The sequence below is a fragment of the Agelaius phoeniceus genome, chromosome 2, assembly GCF_051311805.1.
Source record: "Agelaius phoeniceus isolate bAgePho1 chromosome 2, bAgePho1.hap1, whole genome shotgun sequence".
NCBI lineage: Eukaryota > Metazoa > Chordata > Aves > Passeriformes > Icteridae > Agelaius > Agelaius phoeniceus.
In genome coordinates, this window is record NC_135266.1 from 117,069,666 (window position 1) to 117,091,505 (window position 21,840).

Sequence of the window (21,840 nt, forward strand, 5' to 3'; positions counted from 1 at the left end):
AGGACTTGGCCCTTCCTCCATGGACACGGGGCTGCTCCTCCTCGCCCTGCCAGAGGTAGGTTGTGCCCCCCTGGGCTGGTGACAGAGGGTGTTCCTGGTGTTCCTGGGTGTTGTGGCACCTCCTCTCCAGAGCCCTTCCATGTCCTGTCAGCTGTGCCAAGGGCAGGTGCAGTTTCTCTGTGGCTGATCCCTGGGGCAGGGATGCTTTGGGAAGTTCTGCCCACCCCACGTGGCTCAGAGCTCCCATAACCCCAGCAGCACCAGTGTATGAATCCTGTGCATATTCAATGGTTTTTTTCTCCTTGCTATAGGTGTGTTCTACCTTAAAAGCTGGGGATTTTGCCCCAAGGGAAGGGCAGCTGCTTCCTTACATCAGTCCTTTTTTACAGCTGGCCTGCTGTAAAATAGGGCAGCGGGAATTGTCTCTGGGCAGGGAGAGGGTTGGGAGAGCCACTGTGGAGCTCTGGACTGGGGAGAGGACATCTATTTTTATGTTCTTGCAATAGCAGAATAAAGAGAGAAAGAACCTGTTTACAGATTGTAGTGACCTCAACTTCCATGTGTTAAAACTCGTGTCCTCCCTCACTGGTGGTTTCCTGCTGGGCCCACGGGACATTCCCTTGTCCCACAAATCGAGGTCTGAGCCTTGGGAAAAGCTGCCCCAGCTCCGTAAGGAAGGAAGGTTTGTTTCACTGAGAACACCTCCTTAAAGAGCTGGAGACAATGAGAGACACAAGGCTGCTGTGTTCATGCAAATCCCACCCCTGTTCTCTGCCTCAGTAGGGATCTGAAAGCAGAGCCTGGAAAACTGGAACAACTCTTTACACCTTCTGCAGCAGAGCCTGTGCATAACCCTCACAGCAGCAGCAGCAGCAGCAGCAGCCCTCTGGAGGAGGCACAGAGAGGTGAAGACGCACACAGTGCTCTGGCAGCAACAGGGAACGTAAGTTCAAAGCCTTTTTACAGTATTCTGCTCTACTACCCAGCTCCCTTAGTGCTGTGCCTCAGTGGAGTGGGGTTACCTGGGACTGCAGCCTGCTCCCTCCATGAATATCCTGAAGTGCAGAAGAAAGGAACATTGGTGCAAGTCCTCATGACTCTTTTCTCTATGAAGAGAGAGCCTGAAATCTGTTTCAGAAGGACACACCAGAACAGGATGGAGCTTGGCACTGGCCCACAGTGGGCACTCCTGGGATTCTGCCTGGAACCTCTTGATGGATGCAATTTAACCATGCACCTGCTGAAGCCAGGCCCCCTTTCCCAGCAGGGGCAGGTTTGGGCCTTTGGGTTTTTTATCCTGTTCACAGACAGCCAGACCCGGGTGTATCTGCCCAGAACATTTATTACACAAGTTTGAAGCCTACAAATGCTGCCCCTGCCCCAGGAGGAAGCCCTGACACACCCAGGGGCTGGAACAGGAGCACTACTCACATCTTCCCTCAGAGCAGGGATGTGACACGGAATGGTGGCAGCAGGAGCGTGAGCACAGACCACAGAGCCATTCCGTCAGGGACACTTTAATTGAATATACATCATACAAAACTCGGTCAGTCTCCAGCGTGTGAGTGCTGCTCGGGATGCAGAGGAGCAGGAGATTGATGACACATCTGGAAGTTGCAGGAGGAGGGGAAGGAGCAGCAGGAGGAGCACTGCAGGCAGCACACTTAGCACTTGGCAATCCCAATCACCCCGCAGGCCAGGCGGGGCCCCGCGTTCCCAGTCAGCAGGCTCTCGTCATTGCCCCCTTTGCCCAGGTCATCCCGCCTCTCGTGCACCTGCAGCACAATTAAGGGACCTTCGTTAATCCAGCCATCACTGCTCCTGGCAGCAGCAGCAGCACCTCCACACCAGCTACACACTGCCAAACTGATCTCCATGCTGGAAACTTCCCACTGCACCTGCCCAAGGGCGCTCCAGGCACCCACAGCGGGAAGGAGCAGAGTTAGAGAAGGACATCTCCAGGAGGCTGGCAGGGACGTGCCACACCAAGGCACAGAGGGATGGCTGGATGGATGGCTGGCTGTGAATGCCCTGTCCCTGCTCTGGGTTCCCCACTCACCACCATGGTGCGGCCGATGATGCAGTGTGGTCCCGAGAGGGAGATGACGGAATCCTGGATGGACACCTCGGCCACGCCTCCCTTGGCAGTCACATTGCCCAGGTCTCCCACGTGCCTGCACGGACACACAGCAATCTCTCAAAGTGGCCTGCACCCAAAGCTCTTCCAAGGCAAGGCTGGGAGTTTATGTTACAACACAACAAAGGCTCCCAAATCCAGTGGAACAACCTTTCCTGCAGACCTGGTGGACACCACCACTGTTCTCAGAGCTTCTGCTGTCCAGGACAGCTCAGCTATTCCACAGGCTTTTGGTTTAAGGAGGATTAGGAGAAGCGGTTTGTCAGGCAGCAGGTCAAAGGCAGTGCAGGAACTGCTCAGTCCCAGCCAGTGCCAGGGATGATTATTCCAGTTTGGCATTACCCCATCACTTGGCACTCTGCTCTCCCACACAGCTTCTATCAGCTGCATCTCTGCTGAGCCTTCCCTGGAGAGCTGAGCCTGGAGCAGTGGAATTGTCACAGGACTGCTGGCATGCTGCTGTGCTGTGTCCTGCACAGCAATCCCTCAAAGTGCAGCTGATCCTGTGGTGTCAGGCTCCTCTGTCCAGATTCAGAACCTGGACTACTGACACATCTCTGCCAGGTGATCAGCTCAGCCAGCCCAGGGCTGACAACCAGCTTTCTACAAAAATTCCTGTTTTTAACCAGGTCCTCCAGAACTGGGTTAATGACAGCTCTCCTCTGAGGAATCTCCTTGATTTAAGCTTCCAAGAAGCATCAGTCCAGTTGTTTCTTACACTGATAAAAGCAAGATCCACTTCTTGCACCCCCTCTAAGGAATCCCCCTGGCCAGAGCCAGTCCAGGAGCAGAATCTGCCGAGGCTGCAGAAGCCCCAGTGTCCGTGCAATCCCAACCTTTAGCCCCGAGCAGTGGCTGCCAGGGCCCCGGCACACGTTCATGCTGTGTCATGCAGGAGCTGGCTCGGATCCAGCTCTGCCCGGCCTGTGGCTCAGGTGGGATTTGCCAGCCACCGATGGGAGCGTTCCAAGGGCCATCCTATCCCTGTGCAAGGCCAGGCTGCCTGAGCCCTGCTCCCCAAACCCAGCAGGCACAGCCACACCACTTCCTCTGGCACCCACCCAAGGGAACTGCTGTGAGAGCTGCTCCCAGGGAAGAGCCAGGTCTCATCCCGCTCAAATCCAGATACCCAGCATAAGCCCTCGTTGCAGGCCCTCGCTGTTCCCTCCACCCAAGCCATAGAAAACCAGAAAACGTCCCCAGGAGAGTATTTGACACCACACTCTCAGGGAAACAAACTGCTGGAGTTACCAAAGAGCGGCTAAGTGACCTCGGGAACCCTGCAGGAATGCCCAGGGATTTTCTGGCAGTGCCCGTGCCCTGGACTCACCTCTCGGCATCGCTGGGACCCCCGTGCTTCTTCTGCTCCGGGTTGAAGTGGGGACCAGCACTGGTGCACCCTGGAACAAGCACAGCATCAGAGCAGGATCCCGGGATAAAGCTGCTGCTCCCACACCGCTCCCAGCCACAGCAAACAGCTCCTCTCCCGTGCCATGCCCTGCTAATCCCCTGGAGATAAATCACCTGCCACAGCCTTCCAAGTCCCAGGCTCAGCCAGGAGCTCTCTTATTTCATAACGCTGAGTTATCCAGGCGCTCAGGTGAGTGCTTAGTATGGCAGCTCTTGACCACCAGCCTCAACACGCTCAGAGTATTTATTATCCAGGAAGCAACTCCTCGGCAATGGTCACGATTTCCTCACACAGATTTGCAGCCATGAGACCCAAGCTGCTGCTGCTGCGACACCACGAGCAGCTCTGCAGGGCTGAGCAGCCCCTGTGCAGGGACACCTTACCATTGGTGTTGTCCCCGAACTCGTGGACATGGAAGCCGTGCTCTCCATCGGCCAATCCAGTGATTTTCCCAGTCACTTTCACCGGTCCAGTACCCTTCAAAGGAGAGCATTTATCAGCACAAGGACTTTGCCATTACACGGCTCCGTGTCAAACCAAGGTGACAGAAAGGCCCTGCCACGAGCCCAAGGCAACGCTGTCCGGAATGTCTGCGTTCGTTTAACGCCCTCGAACGATTTCCTTTATCACTAAGCGCAAGGGGTGCCTGTTATCTGACGGGGCCTTCCAGAAAGATCCCGCACTTTGGCAGAGTGACCCCGCGGCCGCGCTCCCCGGCCGGCCGCAAGGGAGGGCGCAGCTCCCGAGGGCCGCGGCCATTTGGAACCGCAGCGCCCTCGGGCTGAGCTCGCCCCGCTCCCTCCGCCACGGCCAGCAGGCTGGAGAGGGACATCCCGGGGGCTCCGCACCCACCGGGGCGGTCCCACCGGCCCGGCCGTGCCCTCACCTGCTGCTCGAAGTGGATGACGCCCTCCACAGCCCCCTCGCCGCGCATCACACACACGGCCCGCACCGCCGCCATCTTGTGCCCGCCCCGCCCGCTGCGCCCGCGGACTGCGGGCTGGCCACGCCCCCGCTCCCGTTATATAGGGCGGGCGGCCGGCGCCGCGGCCAATCGCGCTGCGCGCCGCGCACCGCTCGGCCAATCGCAGCGCGGGGAGGCGGGAGCGGCGGGGCGCGCGCGGCGGCAGGAGGCGCCCTCTGGCGGTGGAAGGTGCGTAATGGGGACCGGGACCGGGACCGGGACGGGGATCGGGATCGGGAACGGTATGGGGACCGAGACTGGGACCAGGACCGGGACGGGGATCGGGATCGGGACCGCGATGGGGGTCGGGATCAGGATCGGGAAGGATTCAGAGGGAGCGGGACCAGGAGCGGAGAGGGTCCGCCGTGCCGTGCCGTGCGGACGAGCCGCAGCGCGGTGTCCCCGCTCCTGCCGCAGCTGTGCCGGGCTGCGGGCGGATGCTCCGCTCCCATCCCGAACTGGAATGCGGCTGTGAGACTGTCCCCGAGCAGCACTGCTGTCATCCCGGTCCCGGTGATCCCGGTCCCGGTGATCCCGGTCCCGGTGATCCCGGTCCCCGTTCCACTGTGCACTTTCCACCGCCAGAGGGCGCCTCCCGCCGCTCTGCTGTCACTAGAGCTGCTCGGAACCTAAATCAGAATCACAGAGAGATTGGAGAGTACCTGGGGCTGGTGTGGACACCCTGTGCCAGGGCGTCCCACCCTCCCAGGGAACAATCCCTTGCTGATATCCCATTTAAACCCACTCTGTGTCACTTTGCAGCCATTCCCCCTCTTGGCTCTCTCCAGCAGCTCCAGCTCTTGCTGCTGTGTCTCACCTGGGCACAGGAACAGAATCCCCCCTTCCTGCTGCCCACGGGGTTTTTATTAATTTCTGTGAAACCCAAGTAGTTTTAAGTGACTTTATTGGGGCCTCATTAGGCCAGGGAAGGATGCAGAGAGGTTGTGGTTGTTTCACACCTCACACAACAAAGACCAGAGTCACCTGAGGCTCAGGTGACATTACTGCAGCAGAGATTTGTTTGTTGGAGAGCACCAAACCAAGTGAAAAAAACTTGATCCACGTAAATACCTGGAGGCTGTTTGTCTGAGAGAGAGAGAGAGACACACATTGGGATTTGTAGCCTAACCCTGGGAAGATGCTGGGAAGACAGCCAGCCAGAGCTTCCTATCTAGGAAGGGTGAGATAAACTCCTGGGAGTCACTTGTGAGGAAACGGGGACAGCAGCAGCACCCTGAGCCTGCTCCAGCAGGAGGAGGAGAGCTTCCAGTGCCCTCCAGCTGGCCCTTGCTTGATTTAAAGAGGTTTCTAAACTTTTTAAAAATGATAATGTCTTGTTTTACTTCCCTGCAGGGCTTTCTCTTACTTTGAGTCTGCTCTCCAAAGCTGCCCTGATGTTTTCTTCAGGTTTATTGCTTCCTCCCTGCAAGTGAGCTCCAAGATGTGCCCTTCTCTGTGCCCCCACACAAATGTGGCACCAACAGATGGATGAGAGCCAGATGTGTCAGGTTTCTTCAGAGGTGAAGTGAAATAACCAGAGGTAATTTCAGAGACTGATGGCGTCAGTAATCCTGGGCTGCCCCAGTTGGGCAGGTTTGGTTATGTTTTGTCCCACATAATTCTTTCTTACTCCTTTATTTTCTTAAATCTCGCCAACAAGAGATTAAAAAAAAAATCGTACTTTCTTAAAGTAGGTGAGAAAATCCACCCCCCCCCAGTGCAGTTGATTTTGACAGCACAAAAATCATCGTTTGACCCTGCCACACCAAATGGTGACTTGATTATTTTGTTATTTGGAGTATCAGAGAGAAGAGAAGAGAAGAGAAGAGAAGAGAAGAGAAGAGAAGAGAAGAGAAGAGAAGAGAAGAGAAGAGAAGAGAAGAGAAGAGAAGAGAAGAGAAGAGAAGAGAAGAGAAGAGAAGCATCTTGATTTTCTCCTAATCTGCCAATTTAAAGGCACTTTAGGCATCTTGGTTCTCTCCTAATCTGCCAGTTTAAAGGCAGTTTGGGCAATTTGGTTCTCTCCCAATCTCTTTTAGTTTAAAGAATGAAGTAACTGCTGCGTGATGCGGGTTAACAGCCACCTAAGCTATGCAGAGAAAAGTTAATAAACTTCTCAGCAAAATGTGACAAAGTAGCAAAAAATCCCAACCCTTAGGTCCTGTAAAAAGCTGGCCTAGAGCAAGCATAAATCCCTCGAGGGAGCAATTCCCCAGTGAGATTTTATACGAGTTAAAAATGAGGGAATTTTCAGAGTAGCATTTCCCTTGCTAACTATACACGCGGTGCAAACAAATCCTATTTCCTGCCCGTGGAGATTCTGTGGGAAAAGCAGCGAGCTGGAATGTCCATCTCACCATGTCCTGAGCAAAAGCTGTGTGTCAGGAACAATTCCCCTGGATTAGAGGGTAAGAAAAAGCCGCTCCCGCCTCCGGGGGATGCTGGCAGAGGGCACTCCCTGACTCGGCGCTGCTGAAATTCCCAGCTGAAACGCGCTGTGGAAATGATCATTTCCCTGCAAACTGCTGGAAAACGCGCTGTTGGAACGAGGGGAGGTGCTGCTGCCATGCAGGGGGCTGGTAATTAAAGCAGTGTCAGCAGGAGAGCCTTTGTGTGGAACAGGCAAGATTAAAACCCGCATTGACTCGGGGCTCAGCTGAGCTTATCCTTGTGCTGCTCGCCCACCCTCTGCTGCTCCCCGAGCCGGGCAAGCCTGAAACACGAGCCGCAGAGGAGAGGTTGTGTAAATGCTGGTCGGGAACTTTGTCCCCTCTGCACCTCTCTGCCAAGGTCTGCCCGCTGTGGGATTTAATTATTTGTGATATTCCTGCTGCTTTTGCCAGCTCGCCTTCACCGAGCGCTTCAGGGATCCCACACAGCAGCAAAGCCTGGAAAGCCTTCCACTGTGGGAACAGCCTGACAGGATGGAACTGGGACCACAGAGCCAGGAAAGCCGGGATGGAGGGAAATGGGCATCCTGGAGCTACTGCCGTGGCACAGAGGGATGAGCACAAACTGGAACTTAGCTGGAGTTTAAAATGGTTCCTAAGCTAGAGCATGGAAATATCCCTCCTGAAGCTGGCCAAAGACAGAATACTGTCCAGAAAGCACATCTGACAGAAAAACTTTTTTTATTTTTATTTTTTTATTTTTTAAATTTTTTTGAATGAGAGACTCAAAATGTTTACACTCTCAGGAATGTTATTTTGGCTGCTGAAAGGCACCTGAAGGAATGCAACCAAAACACTGCGTGTCTGTGTAGAAACATAGAGATATATTCATGGGATGCGTGTTTCAAAATATATCAATTTGGATAAACATCAGCAAAGTCCAAAGAAATCCCTGTACCTTGCCATGCTTTGTCTGGATAAGGATTTCATTCACAGTGATGAGAAGGGAAAACTTGGTGTTAGATTTTATTGCCAGGTTTTTGTTTGTAAAAGTTCTTACAGTGGCTACTAAACTGAGCAGAACACTTTGCAAACGCCAGCCCGCGCGAGTGTGTGCCAGAGGGAGGATCCAGGGGGTTCATTTTGGATTGATTCCTGACACAAACTGCCCTGCACTCTCATTTTTTGCCACATGCACAGCTCAGTGGTGCAGCAGGTGTCAGGACACCTGAGGGCGAGGTGCCTTGGGTTTAACTCAGCCGTGTTGGGTAATCCTCGAGATGCAAAGTACAAAACCACGGGGAAAATGCCAATTATTGCGCAATTAGAAAACAAACGCTACCACGGGGTGAACTGCCCTGTTTCTGCAGGAAAGCAGGAAGGACAAGCAGAATATAACAGGCAGGTGTCCAGAATAACAAAGATGTGGTTTCATTTGGAGTTTTAAACACATGGTTTGTTCTCTGGGAGCTCTGGATGGCTGGGAACCACACTGGGTTTGTAGAGCTGTCAGTAAAATGAGGCTTCGAGGTGCTGCTTTAATACAAGCAATTATTAAATAGGAATGCAACTGGAAAATGCACCAACCACATATTTCCATGCAGCTTCCACTGCACTGTGGAGCATTTATTCATTAATTCTGATGTGCCCTGCATCTGTGTGGAAGTTTCCCTGCAGCCCCCAGCCGTGCCAAGGGGCCGAAGGGCTGCAGGAGGCAGCCTGCAGACTTTGCACCCCGGGCACCCACCATCCCTGCGGGCTCCAGGGGCTGCAGCACCTCCCCAGAATGTGCTCACCGCACCTCTGTGTGCCTGCAGGGCCCTGGAAGAGGCTCTGGCACCTCCAGAAGCTGAACCACATCCAGGCCTGGCAGTCTGGGGTATCCAGGCCTGGCAGTCTGGGGCATCCCGGCGGGCACGTGGGACCAGTGGGACAGTTTAGGGCTGCTGACAGTCCCTGGCTGGCAGTGCCCAGCCTGGCAGTGCCCAGCCTGGCAGCAGGAGCAGCTGGAGAGCAGCACTGACTGTGGTTGTTCCCTAAGCCCAGCCTGTCTCTCCGATCCTGGCTAAACCAGGCTTTGAGGAGCCTGGGATTTTCTGGCCAGGATCACTCTGACAGCTCCAGGTGCAGCCCTGCTCTGCTGTGCCAGGCACCTCTCCCTCTCCAGAGGCAAATCCTCCTCCCTGCAGCCTCCTGGCACCTTTCCTCCCCTCCTGCCCCTGGCTGCACCCCTGGAAAGGGGTTTTGGGGAGCCACAAGCCATGGACATCTTTGGGTGTTGCTTCAGACACTGAGCTAAGTTTATACAGAAAACAGAGGCAGGAAAGGAAAAACCTGCTCAACACAAGCTAGAACCAGCTTGTTGCTCCTTACTTTTTTTTTTTTTTTTTCAGGTTCAGCGTGGTCTCTGATGGGGACAGAAGTGGCAGCGTGAATGAATGAACAATTTGGGGTTGTTTGCTGCAGGCGGTTCGGGGTTTTTCAGCGCTGGCAATGGTCAGGGAGTGCCACTGGATGGCCCCCGTGCTCCACGTTTGGGGGATAGGCTCTCCCTCCCTCCGTGCTTCTCTTTGGCAAAATACTGTAAAATTTGGAATAGCAAAAACGGCAAAAAAACAAAACAAAACAAAACAACCCCACACAAAAAACAAAGAAACTCCCCCAAAAACCAACAAAAAATATTTTTATGAGTGAGGGGTCTGAGGAAGCAAAGGGAAGGAATGATGTAGGCTGATCAGCTCCACAAAAAAAGTTCTTTTCCGTCTAGCTTTGTAAATTTGGTACCTTGATGCATCTTGGATTGTGTGACAACATAAACTGTGGGAAGGGAAAGGGAAAGGGAAAGGAAAAGGAAAAGGAAAGACCTCCTTCCATGTCCCACCGGAGCTGTGGAGGATAGCTCATCGTTTTGCGGAGGACAGAATCTGCCTTGCAAGGGTTGAAAACAACTAGTCTGGAAAAAGATCCAAAAGCTTTCACATGGCTAGAAATGATTGCTCTAATTCCTCTGGGGACACAGAGCAGATCTTTACATGGCATCTTGCACAGACTGTGATAAAAACAAGGGCTGTAAGGACAGGAAAACCCCTCCCGTGAGCATGAAACCAATCTGCCTGGGGAAAAAGGATTTGGAAGTGAGTGGCACCACAGGTAGCAGGAGTACCAACAGCCCAGGTCTGCCCTGTTGGTTTAATTAGTTCATTTGGAGGCAAGGCAGTGAGCCCATTGCTCACAGGCCCTGCAGAAGCAATGCTGCAGAGTGTGGCTCAAAAATACAGATAAATGGAGGGGCAGATCACTGCCCTGCTTCCCACTCCTCCCTGCAATTCCTGCCTTCCTTCCCCACTCCACACGGACACACACGTGGGAGAAGGGGCCCTCTGACACCTCTGGTGCTGGTTTTGCTCTCCACACTGCTCCCTCCAAAGCACTGGGATGCTGGGAATGCTTCCCAGTGCTTCCCTCCCGGGGCAAGGGTGGCGCTGGACAGACCATGCTATGACCCACAGTTGAGTGAAAGGTCACTTCTGCTTGGCTTTAATATTTTAAATGAATTATTCAGAGGAGTACACGGGCTCAGCCACCTTCCATCAGCAGCAGGTAATCAGGAAAACATTAATATTTGAGGAGGAAAAGCTCTGGGCTACTGATGTAGCCAGGTGCTCTCTCCTGTGCCTTTCACAAGCAGCTGTGTGCTTCTGTATGTGCCATGGGCACAGAATCATGGAATTGTTTGGGCTGGAAAAGTCCCTGGGGATCATTGGCCCCACTGTTGTCCTCTGGCAGAGCTGTTTGATGTCTCTGCTGGTGACAAGGACAGCGGGACTGATGGCACCGAGCTCTGTGCTGCTGTCACACACCAGAGGGACGGGATGGGACATCCAGAGGGACCTGGATGGGCTGCAGGGGTGGCCCCGTGACACCCTGGGATGGTCACTGCAGCCAAGGGCAGGGGCTGCAGTGCCAGGGACAAGCCCAGCCTGGGACAGAGTGAACCTCCCACTGCCAGAGGGCAGGCAGGGGTGGGATATTGGGCAGGAATTGTGCCCTGGGAGCGTGCCCAGAGCAGCTGTGGCTGCCCCTGCACCCCTGGAATGTTCAAAGCCAGGCTGGACAGGGCTTGGAGCAGCCTGGGACAGTGGGAAGTGTCCCTGCCATGGCAGGGGTGGAATGGGATGGGATTTAAGGCCCCTCCCAACTGGAACCATTTTGGGATTCTCAGAAATCAGCACTGAAGGCAGGGCTTTAATCGAATCAGCTGACAACAAACAGGATTGGAGGGCAAGGCTGCTGCCTGCCTGTGCTTGGGATGAGCTGCAGCAGCCCTGGGAAAGCCCTGGCTCTGCCCTTACCCAGGAACTCTGATTTCACAGAGCCCTGCAGTGCTGGGAACACCGAGAACAGCCTCTCTCAAAAGAGAGGCTGGGCTGGGCGACCACTCATCAAATGCTTCTCCCTCTTTTCCATCATCCTGCAGGATGTGGTCCCACTGCTGGCCTGACAGAAAGAGCAGCTGAAAAACACCTGGGCAGGCATTTGTGTGATTTCTGAAGCCTGGCAGAGCTCCTGCAAGGCACTGTGAGGGCTAATGGGTATTTTGCACTCAGGGGAGCAGACTGTCCTCTCACTAAAATACAAACATAAGCAGGATTACTTATTTCTGTGTGTGGAGCTGGCAACCAACCCGAGTCACTTTAAAATCCAGAAACCTTCATTATTGCCTTGCTGTTCCTGTTTTCAAAGGCAAAAAATAAAGCAACAGCTTCTGGATTGTGGAGAACATCTGTGGGCTACAGGGAAATCTGACAGGAAGGTAAGTGTTCCACCAGCACAGAACAAGGCCTAATTCAAACCAGCTTGGATGGCCTGGTTTGTACTGGTCACAGTCCACCACTATTTTTGAAAGAACAGTTTCCTCAATTTGTTTTTTAACCCTTTTCCCACCTTCCCACTTGCAATGTCCTGCGTGGTTCCTGTCCCTCAGGAGCATTCTTTTGTGTGGAGGAGAAATTGCAAAGAGAGAAAAGGCGTTCTTTACATAATAATAATGTGCAAAGAGGGAAAAGGCTTTATTTACAAAATTTGACAAGTGGAATGTCTGCAGTAGAGACAGAGCTTTGCTTCTGAGCTTTCCTCCTCCCCACAGATTATTCCCAGTTAAGTTTGACTGTGTTTATTGAGTTACCAAACTGTTTCTTTCTGACTGAGCTACTCCTGTGTGCCCCTGTCAGACACAGCTCTCCTTTGTGCAGCTCAGTCATTCCTAAACTCGGGATTTCCCTAGGTGAGGGTGTTTCACCCCTGCTGCATTCCCTGCACACCTGGCATCAGGTATGTGTGTTTATTCTTGCTGATTAAATGCTCTGCCTGAAGTGCTTGGTGGGGTAATGCCATTTAAAACCTGCCATTAATTACTCAGTAGCTTGATGAAGAAAACTGACATTTAATATTTGGACTTGATTTGCAAGCAACACGTGATCGATGATATCTGAGATTTTGTGTTTGGTTTTTAAAGGCAGAACAAATACACAGCATTAGAAAATAAATATTCTTTATTAGATAGACAATGGGTTGGTTTGGATTTCCCCACTCTGACTTTCAGAGGTGTCGGGGAGGTGCTCCCAGCTTTTTGCGCTGAAAACCACTGTCAGTTCAGACATAGCTCATGTTTATTTTTTAGTGCATTACAAAATGTGCAGCATTCCTCGTGCCCACCGTCCTCTGCTCACCCCTCCTGTGTCTGACACCACAGAAACACGTCCAGCCCTACACCTGGGCAGGTAATTTGTTTTTCTAACACCTGGGTATCACCTAGAGCTTGCTGGCTGCTCTCTGTTTCTGGGGTTACATCTCCTTTCTTGCTGATTAGATTAGGCTGGGAAGTGTGCAAAGATCATATTTAAGGGAATTTTGGCACATTTCACATTTTGGGACAGAGGCAGAGATGGGGAAAGCTCAGCCCTCGTCCTGGGGGTTTTAAAGGGTCCAGGAGCCAGGGAGGAGGGTGCATCAAGCAGTTCCCCACTGCATTGCCAGAAACTATAGAGCTTTATCATTTTAGTTAATGGCTTTAATTAACTTTCAAATTAATTGTTTTAATTCATCATAACCAATATGTCTGTTAATTATCATGTATTATTCTTAGATATATCTTAGCCAGCATGTAGCAAAGTTGTCATAAACTGCTTTAGTGGCAACACTAAAGCTGGGCAGAATGACTGAAATTTGAACTTGTTTATAAACTAACTCTGATGTGCTCCAGTGACCAAAGCCTGGGAGAGGAAGATGGATTGGACACCCGGAACACAGAATTTACAGACCACAGGGACACTTTGCAGAAAGCAGAAGGTAAAGAAGAGTCTAAAACCAGAGTCAGCAATGTGTTAGAAAAGCCCTGCTGGAGGAAGTAGATAATAAGACGACTAAAAATATGGACTAATTAGCATGAGGTGAGCAATCAATAACCAGTGGGATAGAATACTAATTACTGAAAGAGACCTGTGTCAGTTAGAAATGCCTTTATTGGATGAAACATACGAATAGGTGAACAAGTTCTGTACCCATGTCTGCGCGGAGGCTGCAATTCTGCTGTACACCCAGCCGCGCATCCCCTGGCCAACAATAAAGCAAGGCCTGGAGCTCAGAAGCCCCTTGTGAGAAGGTTTTATTCACCCGGACGGTGCGGGAGGGTTTGTTCCTGGTGCGGTTGGCAGCGGGCAGCGCTGCGGTGCTGTCGCTGCCGGGGCCGCGGGGCTCTGAGGGGGCTCTGAGGGGCGCGCGCGCGCGCGCCCCGCGCGCACGGCGCTGCGATTGGTCGAGCCCCGGCGCGCGCCGCGCTCCCGCGCTTCTCCGCCCCGCCCCGCCCCTCCCGCGGCCGCGCGCGCCCATTGTCACGCACGGGGCTCCCCGACTCCAAAGGCCCCGCCGCCGCCTCCCATTGGTCGGTGCGGCCGGGATTGACGGGCGGAGCGGCCAATGGGCGGCGCCGCCCGCGGCGGGCGGAGGGCTCAAGGCGGCAGCGGCGGCGGCGCGCGCTGAGCCGCGGGCGCCCGGCGGGCACCGGGAGCGGCTCCCGGGGCGGGCGGCGACCCCCGGCCAGCGACCCCCGCCGGCCCCCGCCTGCCGCCCATCGCCCACCACCGACGGACCGACCGCCCGGCACCGTGCAGGTGAGTGCGCGTCCGGTCGCGTCGCCGCATCGCCGCGCTCGCCGGAGCGCCCCGCGCCCGGGCACCGCGGGCGGCCCCATCCCCGCTGCGCTCCGCTCGGCGCGGGGGGCGTGCGGCGGGTCCCGAGCCCGCCCTGCCGCAGCCTCCGGGAGCGCCGGGGCTGCGCTGGAAATGCCCCCGCCGGGCCGAGCCCGGTGCCTGCCCCGCCGGTAACCGCGGCAGAGCGGCCCGGGGCGCGCACAGGTGAGCGCGGCGGGGCTCGGGAGGCGCCCGCCCCGGCCGCCCGGTCACCGGAGGCAGGCACGGCCCGGAGCTGCGGCTCCCGGTGGGGGATGCTCGCAGGCCGGGGGTCCTGCGGGTCCCGGGGATGCTCGCAGGCCGGGATCCAGGGAAGCGCTGCCCGCAGGATTTGGGGGTCCCGGGGGATGCTCGCAGGCCGGGGTCCAGGGAAGCGCTGCCCTGCGGGATTTGGGGGTCCCGGGGGATGCTCGCAGCCCTGGGGAGCACTGGCACCAACGCGGTGCTGATGGGGTGGCAGGAGGCAGTGCGTGTTCCCAGCCCTACCACGCTGGCCTGGGAAGCGCTGAAAGTGACAGAAAGGCAGAAAGTGACAGAAAGGCAGAAAGTGACAGAAAGGCAGAAAGTGACACGTTGTTCCTCTGTTGTTCCTCGTCAATTGCCCTTCGTGCCCTCTGGATCCCGAGGACTGGGCTAGCAGAAACTGACCAGGGCTGCGGAGTGGGTAGCGCTCGGGAGTTGTTAATAATTTGAAATTCTGATTAAAATAATGTATTGGAATAAGTCAGGGGAGGCTGAGCTCTATGGAGTGATTAGTTGGGTGCTGTGCTTAGAGCATCTTTCCCCCTTCCCGTGTTATTAAAATGCTCCTGTCGTTTTCAATGGCACTTCAGCGCCGTGATGTAAATTATTGAGCAAGGGCAGACGAGGCTTCCCTCACCTGTGCTGTAAGGGCCCATTGCCACGGGGAGCACCTTCCTGCCGCCCTTGCTGGCTTGGCAGCTCCTGGAGCTGCTCTGCTGTGTCCCCAGTGCTGTCCCTGGGCAGGCAGGGGGCTGCTGTGGGATTGCACAGAGCTGCTGTCCTTGCTGCTTCCCGGGGATGGGACAGTCCCCTGGGATCCTGAGCGTGTCAGTGACCTTGGCCACTGTGGCTCCCTCCCAGCTTTTGCCCTTCTGCACCGGTTTGGGGGCTGAGAGGTCCTGGAAGGGTCCTGGAAGGGGATGGTCACCCTGTGATCACAGTTATTGGCTGTGCTGCACTTGCACCTTGGTCCTGCTTGGGGGAAAAATGAATGGGGCTGTTCCTCCAGGCCCTGGAATGGTGGAGGTGGAGAAGGAATGTAGCATAGTTGGCTCACCTCAGCTTTGGTGCAGGCAGATCACACTCCCATTCCCACTTTGGGAGCATTTGTTGTCCCAAAATCATGATTCCCGTGGAGGAAAAAGCCATTTCCTTCTGCCACAGCTTGAAAATGTGTGTTGTGACAGGGATTCTCCCCAGAATGGTTTATTCTGCAGCCTTTCTGCTGCTGCTGCTGTTGTTGTTCTTGCATTAATGACCCAGTTATGCTTTCTGGGATTTTAAAGGCAGAATTCTGGGGTTCTTGCACAAATGCTCTGATGGTAACTGACTCTGGGCTCTGGCCCTGCATCACCTCAGGTGATGCTGACTGCAGTTTGCCTTGAGGCAGACAAGCTAAGCTGCTGTTTGAATTTTTGGTGTCTCCGGTGCTCCTGAGCAATCCGGAATCCAATGACTCCTGCCCCATGTCTGCCCAGGGATTCACCTGGCCTTGCTCGGCAGAGGAGAGGCACCGCTGGGTTTCTGTGGTGTTTCCTGGTGCTGTGCAGCCCTGCAGTGATGAGGAGCATTGGGAAGCCCTGGAGCTGCCTGGTGTGGGGGATCAGTGTGTGTAAAAGGCTGAGAGCCACGTTGGTGAGCCCCAGGGCTCCGCTCTGGAGGCCAAGTCCTCGTGCTGTAGTGAGGAGCAGGGTATAAATAGCAGTGCTGGGGTTTAGGCACTGAATTCAAAGTTATGGTTTCCACAGCAACCAGCACTCAGGCCCGGTTTGTGTGTGGAATATTGCCCGTGTTTTTGAGGAGCCCATGTGGCTGGCATCTGCCGTGGTGCTGTGTCCGCTCCGTGTCTGAGCGTCCCCCTCCTGCCTCCCTGCTCCCAGTGCCTGCTCTTGCTCTGGTCCCAGCTTCCAGGAGCAGGGATAAGGAATGAGTCCCCAGCCTCCTCCTGGGCCAGGAGCGTGTGCACCAAACCCCAGCGTGTCCCTTTGTGTGCCAAGGCCTCCTTTGGTGCTGGGGTCATGCCTGGGGTGTGTTGCTGTATCCCTCAAACACCCACCCGTGTTTCCCCTTTCTCCCTCGCCTGGGGGTTGTTATTCCAGTGGCAGACCCTTGGATCTGAGAGGAAATCAGAGCTGTGGGGGACCCGGGGATGTGCCCTTGCTGTAGGAGGATGGGGATGCAATGCTCGCTTTAATAAATGTTTGTCATACAAATGTGCAGTGTTGCTAAAGTGGTTTCATTTATAGCCAGGGGGCTGATGTATCTGCATGGTTGTGTCCAAGTTACAGTTTCCAGAGCAACTGGAGCAGCTTTGTGTCTTGGAAGACTGTTAACTAAAGCATGAAACGTTATATCAAATTTTCCTCTCTTAAATTCTCTAATCTCAGCTCCTGTTCAAAACACAGCTGTGCTTATCTGAGAACGTGTTTGAAAGCCTTGAACGACCGAGCACATCTTCTTCAGGTGTGTGCCTCTGCCATGAAAAATGGGATGGGAAATGCCAGCCCCCAAAGTAATTATGCTCAAAGGTAGAGTAAAAGGCATTTAATTAAAAAAAAAACCAAATAATCCACAAAAAAAATCCCAAGCCAAAAAAAAAAAAAGGTAAAAAGGAATGCCACATGCCCTGTGGAGTGGGGGTAATTTTTGACACCACAACATCAGAAAGGTCTCAAGCTGTTGGAGGGTGCCCAAAGGAGGGACATGAGGATGGAGAAGGGTTTGGAGGGGCCACACAAGGAGCAGCTGGGGGCACTTGGAATGTTCAGCTGGAGGAGAGGAGGCTGAGGGGAATCTCCCTGGGGTCTGCAGCTTCCTCCAGAGGGGCAGCTCCAATCTCTGCTCCCTGGGACAGGGACAGGAAGGGCTGCAGCTGTGCCAGGGAGGGTTGTGTTGGATATTGGAGGGTGCTGGGCACTGCCCAGGCTCCCCAGGGCACGGGCACCGCCCCACAGAGCTCCAGGGGTGCCCAGGGTGGGATTTGGGGTGGATGTGCAGGGCCAGGGGTTGGGCTGGATGGTTCCTGTGGGGCCCTTCCAGCTCAGGAGGTTCTGTGGCTCTGTGAGGATATTCAGGCTCTGTGGTCTTGTCTCTGTCCAGAATGAGTGACAAAAATACAATCTAGGAGAACAGTGTAAAAAGGCTGGAAGCAATCATCAACTGAAAGCTGGAATAAGAAGGAATGGGGCTCAGGACCCCCTGCACCTGGGGCAGGCCATGGTGCCAAAGGCTGGTCTGTTGTTATTTTTTTATTTCCTTCTCCTTCCCCTCTCCTTTGGCTGCTGCTCCTTCCTCCCTCTTGCAGTGTCTCCCAGACCCTTATCTGAGCAGTCATTTCAAGGACCTTGGGATAAAACCAAGTCACTTTCCCAGTTAGAGCCCTGTCACTTTCCCAGCAGCTTTGTGTGTCCCTTCCTAGTTGGTTTCACCCCGTTCAGTGGGTGCTGTGTCAGTAACAAACACGACATTGCCTGGAAATGGACCTGCTGGGTGCCTGTGCTGGTTTGGAAAGCGCTGTGGAGGTTTCTTGGGGAAACTCAGCCAGGAGACTTCCAGTGTTGGCTGTGTCAAAAGGAATTCCAAAGTGAGTGTCTCAGGGGTCTGCCTCTCTGTTTTTATTAGCAGCCTTGCAGCTCAGGGTTTTCCTCTTCACGTGTTTACCCAGGATGTAATGTCCCACTGATTCCCCCTGCCAGCAGCCCATGGATAAAATGGAGGAGGGATTCTTCTCCTACGAGATGGTTTTGGAATGAAACCTAACCCCCAAACCTTGTGATCTTTGGTGTGCTGCCCAGATTGGGGAAACAAAATGATGGAAACAGCAGCTGGGAGGGAGCTGCAGTACCTTGAACTTCTCCCTGAGTGGCTTTCAGGAGAGGTGAAGGTTTTTCCTGCTCTGTGCTCAGCCCAGGCTTTGGGTGTGGGAAGGGATTTTCGTTTGGAGCAAGGCTGCAGTGGGCTATGCTGGATCTTCCAGCTGGGCAGTGTCCCTGCAGCCTTGGCAGGTGGGAGACAGGAGGGGAAGGCTCAGAGAGGAGAGGGAAGGCAAGGCAGGGCTGTTTTCTGTGTGTTGGGGATGAGGAGGGGCAGGCTGCTCCTGAGCACTCACCTGGGGCACAGCAATTCCTCAATTGTCTTCTCCCTCAGACACTGGGGTTGAAGAAACCCCAGTTTTAAAGTTCTGCCCTTCCAGCCAGGCAACCTGCCCAACTTTGGGCTAGGGCTTTGTGCTGGCTGAAAACACAAATCTCCCCTGCCAGTGGGGAAACCTTTCCTCTGGTGGCAGCAAATCTCTGCTGTGAGCTGCAAATCTCTGCTCCAGAGGCTCGGGACACCTCTGGCCAGGGTCACCCTGTGCGGGAGAGGGTTCTGTGCTGAGCACAGCCTTTGTGTCTGTCCTGCCCCCTCATGTGCCGCTCTCTGCTTGAGATTAGCGCAGCTTTCCTCCTCGTGGATAAATAATTTAAACACCTGGACTGATTAAGTGCGTGCATCTCAGCTCAGAACAGTCGTGACTTCTTTTTATTTATTTATTTAAATTCCGAGGCTGCCTTTCCCGAAGAGCATTCAAAGCGACTGAAAATAGCTTCATCCCAGAAACATCAGGCACAACTTGGGGGCTGCCGCTCTGGCGGGAGGGATTCGGGCAGTGAACATTCGCAGCATCTCATGGAACGCTCAGGGCTTTATTGGCAGCTCGTTTGCTCTGCCTAATTGTGTGCCTGGCTGCGGGGCAGGGCTGCTTCCCTCGGCCCGGCTCTGCAATGCCCCCAAACCGAGCACTAAAGAAGGAAATGCTTTTCCCCGCCGCTCAGACTGGCTGACAAAAGCGCTATCAGGTGACTGGAGTTTCCTCTGCCTTTGTTGTCAAAAAGTGCTCTCTAAAGGAGAGCTCCCTTTCTGGAGCAGCTGAACGTCTGTCTCTGGGCTGCAGTTAAACCGCAGCTGGAAAGCATCTCTCATCTCTCACTCAGAGCATCTTCTAGCCGGAGATGTGAAACCCCTGCCACGGAGCTGCGCTGGAATTCTCTGCCCGCGATTTTCCCTGCTGCACCGGCACTCCTCTGCCAGAACATGGAAACCCTGACTGCCCGTGCCTTGCCCGTCTGATCTGCAGGAGCAAGGGTGCAGGAAGCCAGCAGCAGTAGGAAAGTTTTGCTTGGCTTTTGGGGTTTTGTATTCCCCACCTCCCCTTTTTTTTAAATATATATTTTCGTTTAATATACATATATGAATTTCATTATATAGATATACATATTAATATATACATATATATAAAATATAAATTATATATAAAAATATATACATATATGTATATATTTATATATATTTTATATATATATTTTATATATACATATATATAAAATATAAATTATAGATATTAATATATACATATATATGTATATATTTATATATATTTTATATATATATATATATATACACACATATAGATATATACTTTTTTTTTCGTTTTTATATATATTTTCCTTTAATTTTTGTGGTGTACAGTGACCTGGTAGATTTGTCAAGGTTTCAGCTCTCTCCCTGTGGCTTCCCAGCCTCCCTCAGGAGCAGTGCTCAGCCAGACACACAGCTCCCAGCAAGCCAGGGCAATTCCTGCTGGGATCCAGTCCCTGCTTGTCCCTTCCATTGCTGTAACAGGCAGGTTTTGGGTTTCCAGATTATCCCATCACACTTTGCCTCTCCTAAGGCAAATCTTAGCCCGGCTTGGGGAGGACTGGGCTCTCCATCCCTCCATGAACTCTGCTGGGGAGTGTGTGTGTAACCCTGAGAGTCTTGCTTCCCCAGCTCCCGGGTTTCTGTGCTCTTTGGAGCTTCCAGGAAAGCCCAAATTCACGCCCTGCCTGCATTTCTGGTGCCATCAGGGCTTTCAGGAGGTGCCAGTGCCTTTGATCCAGAGGGTTCGGTGTCAGTGATGGCCACGAACTGAAACACAAAGAGTTCCACCTCAGCCTGGGGGAGAAATCCTGTCCATGGAGCCCTGGTACAGCTGCCCAGCTGTCTCCATCTCTGGGGACATCCCAAAATCCCAAATGCCCGTGTCACCTGCTCTGGGTGACCCTGCCCTGGCAGAGGGGCTGGCTGGGTGATCTCCAGAGATCCCAGGCATCTCTGGGACATAAATCCTGGCTTGTTCCTACTCACCTTGTCCTGGCCATCCCTGTGTCCTGGGAGAGCCCCGCTGAGCCCCTGGCAGATGTGGCAGTGAAGTCTGGTTCTGGGATTTCTCATAACATTTGGTTTATTCTGTGGGTTCCAGCAGCAGGACAGCCTCGTGCTGCCCCTTTGCTCAGGGCTGGCTGTGAGGAGGGCACTGGAGCTGGCAGAATCACCTGCCAGCATCATGAGATGCTGAAATGCACAGCTAAAGGGATATAAGAACACCAGGCAAGTGAGCTGCTGTTGTGCAAATCCCCTTTTTCCATGTCTCTGCTGGCTGGAGTGGGAGATCCCTCAGTGAAAATAAGGTGGGCAATTAGCAGGGATTGATTTGGGGTTTCAGAGGGCTGGGATGAGCTTGCTGGGGCCCAGTGTGTGCAGCTCCAGCAGAAATTGATTGGTTTTGTCTCTTTCCCTTAAAGCACTAATGAAATTCCAGCACTAATGAACAGGATGTTCCATTAAACAGCTCCTAATGGGTACCAAGTGCCTTTTTAGGATCCTTTCTCCTCCTCCCCAGCCCCCTGCTCTGCTGGGTACCCAGTGCTGGATTTTCCTCCTGGTTTTCTGAGGCTGTGAGTGGAGATGGCAGAGCTGTGTGTCCCTTGCTCTGTATTATTTCTGGGGAGTTGTTTTGCCTGGCCTGGCTGGGTTTTTGGTGTGTTTTGCCTTTGGTAGCAATTACTGCTGCTTGCATTTGTGGCTCCCAGGGCAGAACAAAGCTGGTTTGTGTGCTGGCCAGCAGGAATTGTTGATAATGCTGGAGACCTCTCATTGTGGCCAGGACCTGAACTGTCCCAACTTCTGCTGAACCCAAATTACAGGGGTTTAATTTTAGCTTCAGGGCTCCTGTGCTGGAATATTTTCTTTTCCTCTGGTGATAAAGCAAAGAAAAAATGAGTGTTTGAGGTCTTTCCTAAACCTGCCATGTGAGACACAGAGCTAAGTGTCACAAAACCTGCCAGAATTTCTATTCTTACCCTTGCCTGTTCTCAGACTGTGCTGGTAACACAGAGTTATTGTGTCCCAGGGGGTGCCTAAACTCATTCCCTGCCTCTTTCAATCTGTTCTCTCTGTGTTAGGTGCAATATTCTGAGTGAGAGGGACTTGCTGGGGGTTCTGCATATCCAGTTACTGGAGCAGCAGATGGACCATGAACCATTTAAAGCCCAGCTCAAGGAGCTGGGTGGGAGGGTGGAACCCCCCAATGTGGAGAGCTTTTTGGCTGAGAATCTGCTTTTCTTGGAGCTCTGAATGGAGCCACTGGC

At 53.5% G+C, this 21,840-nt stretch overlaps 2 protein-coding genes across 2 annotated transcripts in view; one reads left to right on the forward strand and one right to left on the reverse strand.

Annotated features, from left to right (window-relative positions):
- Window positions 1-1,501: 1,501 nt before the first annotated feature.
- SOD1 (superoxide dismutase 1) lies at window positions 1,502-4,556 on the reverse strand. The gene is made up of 5 exons (XM_054628234.2): window positions 4,435-4,556; window positions 3,932-4,025; window positions 3,468-3,537; window positions 2,060-2,174; window positions 1,502-1,775 (listed from the first exon to the last, which is right to left on the reverse strand). Exons 1-5 carry the CDS (start codon window positions 4,507-4,509, stop codon window positions 1,665-1,667), a joined length of 465 nt encoding a protein of 154 aa, XP_054484209.1. The 5' UTR covers window positions 4,510-4,556; the 3' UTR covers window positions 1,502-1,664.
- Window positions 4,557-13,899: 9,343 nt separating this feature from the next.
- The window catches only part of TIAM1 (TIAM Rac1 associated GEF 1), a 151,400-nt gene continuing 143,459 nt past the window's right edge, over window positions 13,900-21,840 (forward strand). Inside the window, exon 1 of the mRNA XM_077174624.1 lies at window positions 13,900-14,071. The gene's annotated coding sequence lies outside the window, so the exon portion shown is untranslated. The remainder of the gene's footprint in view (window positions 14,072-21,840) is intronic.